This window comes from Balaenoptera physalus, assembly GCF_965194825.1.
Source record: "Balaenoptera physalus genome assembly, chromosome: 2".
Lineage (NCBI taxonomy): Eukaryota > Metazoa > Chordata > Mammalia > Artiodactyla > Balaenopteridae > Balaenoptera > Balaenoptera physalus.
The window spans coordinates 120,623,096-120,637,297 of NC_138883.1; the positions used below are offsets into that span (position 1 = coordinate 120,623,096).

At 36.7% G+C, this 14,202-nt stretch overlaps 1 protein-coding gene across 10 annotated transcripts in view; it reads left to right on the forward strand.

Moving 5' to 3' along the window:
- SCAPER (S-phase cyclin A associated protein in the ER) overlaps positions 1 to 14,202 on the forward strand; it is a 467,951-nt gene that overhangs the window by 337,346 nt on the left and 116,403 nt on the right. For all 10 annotated transcript variants that reach the window (XM_082452595.1, XM_082452600.1, XM_082452599.1 and 7 more), the window contains one exon: positions 6,280 to 6,403. In XM_082452595.1, coding sequence (XP_082308721.1) covers positions 6,280 to 6,403 — 124 coding nt within the window. The remainder of the gene's footprint in view (positions 1 to 6,279; positions 6,404 to 14,202) is intronic.

Genomic DNA, 14,202 nt, shown 5'->3' on the forward strand with positions numbered 1-14,202 from the left:
CTTAATCACTAGAAACTGCATAAGGATATAAACTTACATACTTCCTTAGTTATATTATCAAGTCCTCTTAGGCTGCAACCACCTGGGGCTTTTCTATTTAACTATTTCATAACATCTTAGATACTAATCTTAATGTCAGAGGTGTACTACACTTGTATTCTATTAGTGTCCTTTTGGGACACTGTATTTATTGCTAAAATACCCAGCTTTGTGATGCCTTTTCTGTCCTCTGTTTTTCAGAGGAAACATTTTCAGTGAGAAGACTTACTGACACAAGATTCACTCATGTATTCATGATTATTTGGAGCAGAAAGCCTTTATCTAAACCCAACCACAGTGTACTTTTGACAGAAAGGACAGTAAGATTTTACTGTCTTCTCAGAAGATACTTTTAAAATCTGGGGCTTTCTGTTTGATGTTAAAAAGTGCTTCCAGTCATTTGAGTTTTAAATTACAAGGAAAGCTGCTTGGGCAGACCACCCAAGCTGGGTTCAAAGAAGTGATCTTTCTAAGACAGGTGCTCTTCAAATAGAGGTTGTTTTTCAAACAAGTTCTACTAAGTGGACAAGTTTTTCCTGACCCTGAGATTTTTGGTTACTGCCACCCCCACCCCCACCCCCCCCACCCCCGCTCCGCTTTTTTCTCATCAGAAAGTAGTTTCTTTGTGGAAGTTTCTTTGGAGAGTTTTGTGAGCATAAGATTATACAGATGCATATTCCATACTTTACTAGTAAATGCAGTTTCTTTAATGTAAAGCACAGAGGGCTTTCGGACAAAATCCCCTACCATGTGCTGTTTGCTTTTTCATGTGTATGTTTATTTATGCCTTACGATAGTCCACAAAAGATTTTAGACAAGTTGTAGGGATTTCATTGAATAAGACAGAAAAAAAGAGATTAGAAATCAAGACCATAAAAATTATAGATCAAAACCAAAGGGAAAAGAGGATACAATTATAGAACTATAATTCCACGTGTCATTCTAAATATAGTACCCTCATTTTTTTTAAGCCTTGAGGGATCTATAGTTACATATGTTAGTCCCACTATAAAGCTGCAATACACAAAACAATGTGATATTGGCACAATGCTGAACAATATTATCAACTAGACTAGGAAACCAGGGACTATATCCTATATATATAGTTATAGTAAAGGTGGCATTTCAAACCAGTAGAGAAAAGGTGAATTATTGAGTAATCTCTGGGGCGGGGGGTGGAATTTAGGCTTCTGCCTCATGCCACACACCAAAATAAATTTTAAATGATTTGATAGTAAATTATAAAACCATAAAATTACCACACGCAGTGATGATTAAAGAAAAATAAATACAAATGGCTAGACACAGACATGTAGTTACCTCATCTTATAGTGAAGAATAACCTTTTAAAGGATAAAAGGAAAGGAAGAAAAAAATAAATCACAAAGAAAGAATTATTTGACTACCTAAAATTGTTTAGCTTCAGTACATAAAAAATGCCTTCAAAATAACAAGCAAAATTAATAGCAGTAGGTAAACTGGAAAATTTATTAACAACATGTATTAACCCTTTGTTATATTTATATTGAGAGAATCCTTATAAATCACTAAGAAAAAGATAAAAACCTCCAATAAAAATTTTAAAATAGAGGATAAGAATAATTAACAAAAAGATAAGTGGCTACTTACCTTATACCTTATCCCACAATCAATTTCATAGCTTGCATTTAAATGTAAAAATCTATGAAAATGCCAGAAGTAAATTTAAAAGAATGTTTTTATAATCTTGAAGTGGGAAGGTCCTTCTAAGTTTTACACAATACCCAGGTGTACTAAAGGGAAAGTTTGACAGATTTTATCAAATAAAAATGAAAACATTCTTTATGACAAAAACCAAAAAATTTAGATAAGCAACAGACTGGAAAATTTATTTGCTACATATGATGATAAAAGGTTAATATCTTTATTATTGGTAAAGAGCCTTATAAATCAATAAGAAAAAGAGAGACCCCCCCCCATAGAAAAATGGGTAAAAGGTTCACAGTGATAATTCAAGAAAATATAAATATACATTGGCAATAAGCACATGAAAAAGTCTTTGATCACACTAGTAATAAAAGAAATGCAACCTTTAAAAATTCCATTTTTAGCTGTCAGATCAGTAACAGTTGTTTATAATGAAATTATCTGGTGATGGTAAAAACATGGAGAAACTCTTTTTCTGGGAGTATAAATTGGTTTAAAATATTTTCTTCTGGCAGGCAATTTGAATTTTGCAGTGTCTATCAAAAATCTTAAATGTTCATATCCTTTGACTCAAATTATCATTGCTGAAAATTTATCCTAAGGAAGCAGAAGGGTTTGTTCAGTACAGCTATTGTGAACATGAGTTGTGCTATTGAGCACATCCTATGTTTGTGGAGCTCCCAAGCATATAATGTGGCCCTCCCACTATAGAGCATGAGAATGCCAGGTATTTGCTTCCCAGTATTCTTTGTGTCTAGTATATAAACTTGTGACCTGGGCTTCACGACCCAACATACCCACTCCAGACTTCTACTCTGAGGCTAATGAAGTAAGAAGCAAGGACATCCCAAACTCTATTCTTTTGACAATTGGAGGCAGCTGCATCTGGTGTCCAAAATCATAGTGTGAGTTCAAGCTGTGGCATATGGTGCCCAGTGTTTTTTTTAGCAGATCAATTTCATGGTATGTGATTTGGATATTGGTCCGGGCAGTGTAACCTCTATGCCTGTGTTTTCTAAATCCTATGATATACCCAATAGCCTGTCAATTAATTTCCTTAATATTTAAATCAACCAGAGCTTACTTCCTGTGGCATATAACTAAGAACTCTGAATATTAAAACAGTGTTGTTTATAGCGTTGAAAATTGGACACAATAGTAAGGGATTGATTGAAGTAAAATTTTATATCCATTGGATGACACTGTTCCATCTTTTAAAATCTATAATATTTCTCAATGTAAGTATTTTAATCAGAAAAGGAATTTAAAATAAGAAATTGGATGTTTACAAAACTGTTGGAAAAAGTTGTAGACCTTTTCTTGTTGACTCCAAAACAATACCAGACATATCCACTGGGGGCACTGCTCCCTTTGAGGCCGAACACAAGTTAGGAAGGAAATAAGCTAATGCCACACACGACTTTCTCTCACAACCAGGAAACCACAGAATGGGTACTTAAGGCTGCAGATCAGAGGTTAGGAAATCAAATCAAGTAGTACAAGTTATCCCACTGGCTCTTGACACACAGAATTCGGGAAATGGAACCTGAATACTACTGCAGGAAAACCTCACTTTTCCAAACCTTGCTTGATAAGGACAACAACCAATGGCACGGGAAGATGGCCTTGGCTCACTTCACCCTCCAAATCTTGTATGATACCATTTGTGTGGGAGGGAACAACTCTTGCATATGCACAGACTACTACTGGAAGGATATGTAAACTAGTAACCATGGTGATTTCTAAGGTAGGGAACTGAGTGGCTGAGGGAAATAAGTAAGAGGGAGATACTTTTCACCATGCTTTTTTGTGTGTGTTGTACTAAGGTCATCATTCCTATTCAAAAAGTTACCAAGTTAAATTTTATTTGTATTGAAGCTCAGTAGTTTTTACTGTACTCCAAGGGAACACACCCGCAGGTGTCCCCAGGTCTCTGAGGAACCCTTCAAGGCTCTTTGAGAGGAGAACAAAGTAGGGTCCTGGGTCCCCCACTTCTGCTTCAGTCAGAAGAGGTCTTATTTTATCTATTCTTTGGTTTAAGCTTCTGAAAAAGATTTTGTTAGCTTTTAAGCTTCTGAGTAAGAAAGCATTCTGCTGCTTTTTTAAAAAAAATTGAAGACCAGTGTTATAGAAGAATTTTTTTTAAGATTTTTTTTTGATGTGGACCATTTTTAAAGTCTTTATTGAATTTGTTACAATACTGCTTCTGTTTTATGTTTTGGTTTTTTGGCCCCGAGGCATGTGGGATCTTAGCTCCCCGTCCAGGGGTCGAACACTCACCCCCTGCACTGGAAGGCGAAGTCTTAACCACTGGACCACCAGGGAAGTCCCTATAGAAGAATATTAAATGTCATGGAGAAATATTCATTGTACACATATTAACTAAGTGAATATCTGTAAGAAGAGAAGACTGGAAGTACAAATACCAATCATCTCTTGATAGTTTTTTACTGTTTATTTGTGCTTCTCTTTCCCAAAGTTATGACAGTTATCTAAAATTATTTTTATAATCACAAATACATGTTATTTTTTAAATTAAAAAGAAAAGCCCTCTTGAAAAATCTAAATATGTTACCTAATAACTGAAATAATGCTGATTTGCATTTGTGGAGAATTTGTTAGGTAGCGCCTCCAACCAATGTGTCGTAAATGAGTTACATGTAGGCCACGTTTTCCTGTACAATCCTCAGGGATTAAGTCAGGCCAGAGCTGAACCTCCTCCTGGCTCCCTTCAACTTAGAGTCCTTTCATTGTTTATGCCAGTATACCATGAAAAAATTTGGGACACACTGTGCTTTATTAGCTTCTATATTATTATAGAAGCTTTATTAGCTTCTATAGCACGCTTTGATTGGATTTTTTAATGTTTTATTTGTGCATTATTCTTAACAAGAATAATAAGATTAATAACCCTAACGAAGTCTACCATTATTAAGTATTTAACCATGTGCCAGGCACTGTCCTAAGTATACTATTTTACATCTGTTATCTCATTTAATTCTCATGATAACCATGTGAAGCTTAGGTATTATTATCTCAGTTTTATAGATAAGAAAATGGATGCTAAGATATTAAATGAGTAACTTACTAAAACCTCAAATGGCACAACTGGGTTTCTAACCTAGTGTCTTATTCCAGTACCTCTACTCTTAACCAATGTATTCTAATGCTCAGTTTTCAGGAACCTATCAATTATGTGAAGCAAGATACAACTATATCAGACAAACAGATGATTACAAGTACAAGAGGGGCTGTCTTCACCATCTTTCTCCTACTAGAGCATCAGCTCCATGAGGACAGAGAGCTTGTCTGTCTTGTCCACCTAGCACAGAGCCTGAAAAATCATAGGCACTTAGATATTTGTTGAATGAATGAATACTCACTTGTTGGTTCTTAGACCTGGACTTTTCAACTCTAGCTATACATCAGAATTGCTCATAGAGCTTTTGAAACATGCAGATGTCTAGAGCCGTCCCATTCCCCAACTAGCATCTCCAGGGGAGGAACTCAGGCAAGTATATATCTTTAAAGATATACAGGTGTTGCTAGTGCTCTGTCAAACTCTAGAGCCCCTATTCCAGAACAGTGGTCCTCTGACTTGAAGATGCATCAGAATTACCTGTGAAATTTGTTAAAACACAAATTGCTGGACTCTACCCCCAAAGTTTCTAGTATTTAGTAATCTGGGGTGGAACCTGAGAATTTGCATTTCTAAAAGTTCCCAGGTGATATTGATGCTACTGGTCCATGGTTCACACTTTAAGAATTGTTGTTCTAGAGGATTGATTGTAAGGGACTAAATCAAAACACTTATACGTAGGACTTAAGCAGGAGATTTAGTCCGACAGGCAGGAATCAACATTGATCACTCAGGCAATGCAGGTTAATCACAGTTTTCAAAGCACTCAGAAGAATACCCATTGAGTGTTGCTCCAAATGTTTCTTTGAACAGTGGCATATAATTTTTTAATCCTTAAGAAAAAAAAGCATTTCTTTGGTGGGTTTGACCTTAGACTGTTTTACTCTCTAGGTCCTCCCCTGCTCAGTCTCTGAGCAGGTGTGGTGCTCACTCCCCAGAACTCTGCAGTTCTTGTCTCACAGGGAAAGCCTCTAGTTTCTCCTCATGTGTGCTCCCTTCTTCCATCATCTGCCCTTGTCGACCAGGAGATCTAGCAACAGGAGCTTTGGCAGACATTTTTTTCTGGGTATTATTCAAAGAATTCTAGATCCCAAAATTCCTGGGTAATATCTAATCTTAGATTATTAAGACCTTGTCAGTAGACTGGTAAGTACATTTCCATTGCCTGCTGCTGCAACTAAGAAATTAATAAGAGGCAAGAATTAGTTACTAATGAACACTGGGCTGTGGATAAAAATTACAAGCTTTTATATCTAGCTGATGGACCTTGCACCTAGTAATATTTGGCTTGTTTTTTTTTTAGAGTGACTTCTATCCCATGCCTGTTGCTTTTATACCATTCATTTTATGTATTTTAAATTGTTTAGAGAAGAGCTGCACGGGTTTTATAAGTGGTGTTTTTCTCCTTCTGTTAGGTCTCTCTGCAATGCAATCAATGTTTACAACCTCACCTGCAATAACTGTTCAGAAAACTGCACTGATGTTCTGTTTAGTAACAAGATTACCTTCTTAATGGACCTCCTCATACACCAGTTGACGGTATGTAATATTATTGCTTTGAGTTAGAAGCAGCTAAGATTTGAGAAATATCCCCTGTGGAGAAAACTAAAAGCTTATTTACTCTCCAGATTGAAAAAAAAAAAAAAAGTGAAGATGACTGGAAGAATAAAATAGGAACTGGCAGAAAAACCTCTTAATTTGAAAATCTTATATTGCATTCTCCTAAGTTCCAGTATTTGATGGGTAATATACTTGTAGTACTTGCTGAGATCATAAATTTACATGGTCAGACTAGAGCTTTGGAATGAGTTAGGCTCAAAGGCAAACCTCTGAGGCCATAGGAATGAGTGCTGTAGAAGGGAAGACAGCTGGGAAAGTCTCAAAACCTCTCTTACCAGCTCAGTTAAAAGGGTCAGTTTAAAAAGGACTTTTTGATGACCATTGATATATTTTTTTGAAGCAAGAAACTCCTCTGTCAGAAAGGGGCAAACCTGTTATACTTTTGAAATGGGAACAAGCAGCCAATTGTAGCCTTAAATTTTACTTCGGTTCACAGATGTTGAAAGAGGTAAGCTCAGCATAATATCCAAAGGTTTAGGTCTGTCAACTGCAGTTTCCAGAACACAGCCCTGGGGCCAGAATTTTCCTGGTCAAGTTTCTGAGCCCCTGAGGTATTGGCACAAAATCGCTCTCAAGCTGCAAGTTTATAACACAGGAGATTTATTTTTCAGAACCGATCTACTTTTACTCAGCACGTATTTCTAATAGCTCTTCCTAAACTGTGTGCCTTTTGCCCTCTTTCCTTCTCCATCTGGTTAATTTCTACACATTCTGCAGACCTTTACTGAGACATAATGGCACCTTCTTTATGAAACCTTCCCCAACCTGACTCTTTCCCCAAGTCCAGGTTAGGTGTTCTTCTTATATGCTCCTCTGCATTATGTCATTCATAGAATTAATCACATTGAATTGTAATTAACTGTTTACTTGTCCATTTCCCCAACTAGCCATAAAATCAAGGAGGACAGGAGGTAATTTATCACTTTCTCCAAGATCCTAACACAGGGCCTGACACAGTAGCTTCAGTATGTTTTTGATGAATATATAAGTAAATAAATGGAACCCCATATGTTTCAAGCTGAAAATCAGAAAGGAAATGATGAGGCCCTTACATGCAGGCATACTGACAATGAGAAGGGACTGCAGTGAGAGAGAACAAAAAACACAGACCTAGAACTGTTACACAGTGCAATAATGGCTATTTATAGTGATGACACTGAGTCATCACTTGAGGGCTAAGTTATATGTGGTTTTATCTATAAAAGAAGGCATTGAAATACGGGTTACACTTTTAGCAAAATTCTGTCAGAAATAGTTGAAAGGCAGGGGCAAGGAGAAAAGACTTAGCATTTGTGGTATGGCCTTATATTCCAGGTATTTTAATATATATTGCTTCATTTAATTTTTAAAACAGAAAGTCAGTATTATTATATCATTTTACAGATGAGGAAACTTGAGTCCCACAAAGGTTGGCTTGCCCAAGGCTACATAGATAGTAAGTCATGGAGTCAAGAGTCCAGCCTAGGTCTGTCAAACCCAAATTAAGGGACATTCTACACAAAAATTGACTTGTACTTTTCAAAAGTGTCAGTGTCATGAAAGAAAAGGAAAGGTTGGAGAACTGTCACAGACTGGAGGAAACTAAGGAGATCTGACAATTAGATGTAATGTGGGATCCTAGACCAGAAAAAGGACGTTAGTGAGAAAACTTGAAAATTCAAATAAGGTCTGTAGAATAGTTAATTTTACTGGCTCACTTCTTGCTTTCGGTAATTATACTATGGTTTTGTAAGGTGTTAACAGTAGGGATACTGGGTGAAGGGAACTCTACATTCTTGCATCATATCCTGTTTTTAAGTCTTCTTGCATATTCTTTCACATTTAAAAGCCGTTCTCTTTTGTTACTTGTCCTGTTCAAAGTATATAATTTATATTCTTCCATTACCAATTTAAAATTACTTCAAAATAAGAAGTAAAAACTAAAAAACCAAACCCCATGCTCTCCCACTGTTGCACGCTGCATCATCTGGAAGAATTTACTCTGTGAAACCTATTCTATATTGCTAATGGAAGAAGATACGTAAATGTACTTTGAACAGAACAAGTAACAAAAGAGACATTTGAAATGCGAAGGAATGAGCAAGAAGACTTATAGACAAGATCTTTCATCCTAGCCCTTCATTCTTTTATAATCGAAACCTTTTCTTATTGTATGAGGTAGTTTGTTTATTCTCTCACTTAATAATTGTAAGCGCCTACTATTTCCAGTTCCAGAGAAGCATAAGACATGATCCCAACCATCCAGGAAATTCCTGCATAGGAGTGGGAATAAATATGTAAATTGCATATAAAAATGGTGTGTTGGAAACCTGTACAGAGTATAACGGAGCACAGAGGAAGGAGCTCAGTAGCCTGTGCCTGGGACATCACAAAGGAGGGACATCTGAGCTAGACCTTAGCTCCTCATAATAGCTTTCATTTACTAAGTGCCTACTATGTACCAGGAGCTTGTAAAAGTAGCTTGATCCTCTCCCTGTATTTTGAAATTCCCAGTTTTCTTTGAATAATATTCCCTTACTTGTGACTTCAAGGTTTCTTGACACTCAGAAAACTTTTAATCTCCCAACCAGTGGATTTCACCACATTCTATGTTTATTTTGTTCAGTTTAGAACTGGGATCCTGGGTCATTAGTTTGTCGAACACATTTTATCCCTCCTATATGTGGCACTTTCTGGTTTCTGCTGTTCCTTTTGGCTTTTTATTCTCTAGCTGTCAATTCTAATACTGCTGTGATAGAGTTTGTGATAGGTGGGAGAGGAGGGTATGTTTTATAAGTTGGGGAAGTGGAGGGTGGTGGTAGCTAGTGATGGTGATATTTACATTTCTGGAAATCACTTGAGTGCATTTCCATTTTTATTGCTGACTTGTTTTGATATACATGTAACTGAAATATGGATCACTAACTTGTTAGTAACCTTTAAGTAAAGTATAGAAAATAGTCATCAACACATTTTCCAGAAGGACTAGAAAGAAGCATAAAAGAAGCTAATTAATTGAGATCTGGTGGAATTTATATAACACCTGATTATAGGGCACTTCAGCCTTTCTGGTTCTTCAGCAAACTGAGATGGTTTAGAAGACTTTCTTTTCCCCCAATCTAGCTGTTTGGAGTTTGTTTTAGCACTCTTGTATTTCATCTCAATTATGTGCAAAGCATTGTACAGATTCCAGGGTTACAGAGGTGAATTGGACACAGTTCCTTCCCTCTAGAAGCCCACAGTTGAAGAAGGAACAACTTACATACATTAACATTAAAGAAAAGCTATGAGAAGTTCTGTAACATAATCAGAGCTACAGAGTAGCCCACACAGCCTAAAAGAGTGCCTGGCACATAAGAGGTGCCTGTTAAATATTTGATGAATGAATGAATGAGTTCTAACTTGAAGCATTGGAGAGGCTTTTGGGAAGAAATTGTATTTGCCCATGCCTTGAGGAAGGGTGGAAATTCTACAATTCTGGATTATGATTTTTACAAAAGCTAAATTAGCATATGTGGCACTGTAAAAGTCCATGCTTTTTCTTGCAGTGCAGATTCAAAGTAGGATTTTTAAGATAAGGTCTTGAGGAATTTATTTGGAGCCCTGTAAAAACAGTACATTTAGACAGGCATGATCTAGGATGAAGGCTAACAGAGATGTATTATCTTCCAAAAAGTATGAAAACTTTAAAATATGTTAAAGCAGATTTCATTCAATAAGTGATTGTTAAGAATCTTCTCTGTACCTAAATCATTCAGTGCATAGAAAAGTATGCCTCTACCTTCAAAATGTCTCCTTGAGGAGACCAGACATGCACATTAGAAGGCAATAAAAAGACCAGTGAAAAAGAGCAAACTGGCAAAATAGGAAGTCCCAGTTCTCATTCCCCACAGAGACACTTAACAACTATATACAGACCAAAATACCATTATGAGAACTCTGGGAAACAGTTAAGATATTGCAATACCCCAGATGATCTCAAAGCCAAGAACAGCCACATTGATGTGGGTAAGAAGAACTGTTTTGCTTTACTCATGATTGCCCTTCTCTCAAGTTGGCACAGCTCCACACTAGAAGATAATACCCCAGCTCATGGGTTCTCCCCTTTAGGAGGGAGGGGAGTTGAGTGTGAGTCCTGCATGCTGGCTTTTTGGAGGATTGCCAGGGGACTTGTATCTGTCTCACCTGACTTATGGCACTGACAGGAAACTGGCATAGTTTGGATGCCTGGCAGCCCCTGAGAACAAGAGAGAGCAAGGCAGCTTGCTGCTGAGAACCAGAGAACTTGCAGTGCTGCAGGCAGACACCAGAGGGAGCAAGAGATTATGATCGCCTGAAATAGAAACCAGCAAGCCTTTCTAATTGAGGAATTGCACACGCAGGCCCAGAGAAGTCCTATCCCCTACAAAACTTTCAGAGAATGCCTAATTCCCTAGTCAAGGTGATTGGTGTCTTCCCCTTTACAAAGCCAGTATGTACAGTCTAAAAGTCATGCCTGTTTTTTCAAATGTGCAGATCCCAACACAAAGTTACAAGACACACAAAGAAAAAGGGAAACATGGCCCCTACAAAGAACAAGATAAATCTTCAAAACCAGCCCTAAAGAAACAGGTATATGAATTACCTGATAAAAAATTCAGAATAATCATCATAAAGATGTTCTATGCACTCAAGAAAATGATATATGAACAAAATGAAAATAACACAGAGGTAGAAAATATAAAAAGAACCAAAGAGAAGTTTTGGAGCTGAAGAATACAATGATTGAACTGAAAAAATTAGAGGAATTCAAGATCAGCATTGATCAAACAGAAGAAAGAATCATTGAACTAAAAGATAGGTCATTTGAAATTATCCAGTCAGGAATAAAAAGAAAAAAGAATGAAAAAAGCCTAAGGGACTTAATGCTGTACTGTAAAGTAGGCCAGTGTATGTATTATGGTAGTCCCAAAAGGAGAGAGAAAGAGAGAATGGGGCAGAAAGCTTATTTAAATAAATAATAGCCTAAAATTTCCCAATCTAGTGAAGGAAAGGGAATCCAAATTCAAGAATTCCAACAGATCCTAACTTTGATGAATCCAAAGAATCTCACAGAGACACATTATAATCAACTTATCAAAAGTCAAAGACAGAATTTCGAATGCAGCAAAAGGAAAGCAACTTGTCACATGCAAGGGAACTCTCATAAAACAATCAGTGGATTTCTCACCAGGAACACTACAGGCCAGAAGGGAGTGGGAGGTTATAATCAAAATGCTAAAAGAAAAAAAGGCCAACCAAGAACACTATATCCAGCAAAACTATCCTTCAAAAATGAAGGAGAAATAAAAACTTTCCCAGATAAATAAAAGCTAAGGGAATTCATCACCACTACTAGACCTACTTTACAAGAAATTCTAAAAGGAGTCCTTCAAGTGGGAACAAAAAGACACTAAATAGCAACATGAAAGCATATGAAAGTATAAAGCTTACTGGTAAACATAAATATATAGACAAATACTGAATGCTGTAATACTGTAATGGGAGGGTCGTTAAATCACTGTTAATTCTGTTATAGAAATTAAAAGACAAAAGTGTAGAAATAACTATAACTATAAAAGTATGTTAATGGATACATGATATAAAATATGTATTTTATGACATCAGTAACATAAAATATTGGGGGGGAGAAGTAAAAGTATAGCATATTTGTATGTGATTGATGTTGTTATCAGCTTGAAATAGATTATTACAACTCTAAGATGTTTTATGTAAACCCAGTGGCAACCACAAAGAAAATACCTATAGGGCTTCCCTGGTGGCGCAGTGGTTGAGAATATGCCTGCCAATGCAGGGGACATGGGTTCGAGCCTTGGTCTGAGAAGATCCCACATGCCACGGAGCAACTAGGTCCGTGAGCCACAACTACTGAGCCTGCGCGTCTGGAGCCTATGCTCCGCAACAAGAGAGGCCACGAGAGTGAGAGGCCCACGCACCACGATGAAGAGTGGCCCCTGCTTGCCGCAACTAGAGAAAGCCCTCACACAGAAATGAAGACCCAACACAGCCAAAAAAAATAAATAATAAATAAAAAGAAAATACCTATAGAAGATACTCAAAATGAGAAAGGAATCAAAGCATGTTACTACAAAAAAAAAATCAACAATACAAAGCAAGACAGCAGGAGAGGAATGAGGGACAAAATAACTACAAGACAGAAAATAATTAACAAAATGGCAATAGTAGTTCCTTCTCTATCAATAATTACTTTAAATGTAAATAGATTAAACTCTCCAGTAAAAAGACATACAGTGGTTGAATGGATCAAAATCTTTTGTCAACAACATACTCACTTTAAATTTAAGGACACACATAAGCTGAAAGTGAAAGAAGTGACAAAGATAATCCATGCAAATGGTAACCAAACAAGAGCAGAGGTGGCCATACCTATATCAGACAAAATAGACTTGAAGTCAAAAACTCTCAGAAGAGATAAAGAACGACATCATATAGTAATAAAAGGTCGATTTTTCAGGAAGGTATAACAATTGTAAATATATATGCATATGCACCCATCAGAGCACTCAAATATAAGAAGCAAACATTGAAAAGAACTGAAGGAAGAAGATGACAGTAACACAGTAAAAGTAAGGGATTTCAATACCACACTTTCAATAATGGATAAACATCTAGAAAGAAAATCATTAAGTAAACAGAGGATTTGAACAACACTATAGGCTGAATGGACCTAATACACATATACAAAATATTCCACCCACCAGCAGCAGAATACACATTTTTCTCAAGCACACATGGAACATTCTTCAGGATAGATCACATGTTAGGTCACAAAACAAGTCAACAATTTTAAGGTGACTGATACCATACCAAGTATATTTTCTGACCACAATGGAATGAAAATAGAAATTAATAGCAGAAAGAAAACTGGAAAATTTACAAATATGTGGAAATTAAACAAATTCATGAAAAAAACAGTGAATCAAAGAATGAAATTAAAAGAGAAATTAGATAGTATTTTGAGACAAAATATAACATACAAAAACTTACGAGATGCTTAAAGGCAGTGCTAAGAGGGAAGTTCATAGCAATAAATGCCTGCATTAAAAAGGAAGAAAGATCTCAAACAAACAACTTTATACCTCAAGAAACTAGAAAAAGAAAAGCTAAGCCCAGAGTTAGCAGAGGGAAGGAAATAATTAAGATTAAAGCAAACTGACATAAAAACAGACACATAGACCAATGGAACAGAATAGAGAGCTCAGAAGTAAACCCACAAATATACAGTCAACTAAGATTTGACAAGGCATCAAAAATATACAAAGGAAAAGGTGGTCTCTTCAATAAATGCTGTTGGGTAATAGTAAATGCTGTTGGGAAATGGTGGATATCCACATGCAAAAGAATGAGATTGGACCTTATCTTACACCAGGGGTCCCCAACCCCTGGAACCAGGCCACACAGCAGGAGGTGAGTGGCGAGCAAATGAGCAAAGCTTCATCTGCAACTCCCCATCGCTCCCATTACCGTCTGAACCATCACACACACACTGCCCCTGCGCCCCTGTCCGTGGAAAAACTGTCTTCCACAAAACTGGTCCCTGGTACCAAAAAGGTTGGGGACCATACACAAAAATTACACAATACACAAAAATTAACTCCAAATGGACTTAAAACTTAAATGTAAGACCTGAAACCATAAACTCCTAAAAGGAAACATGAAGAGAAAGCTCCTTGACATTG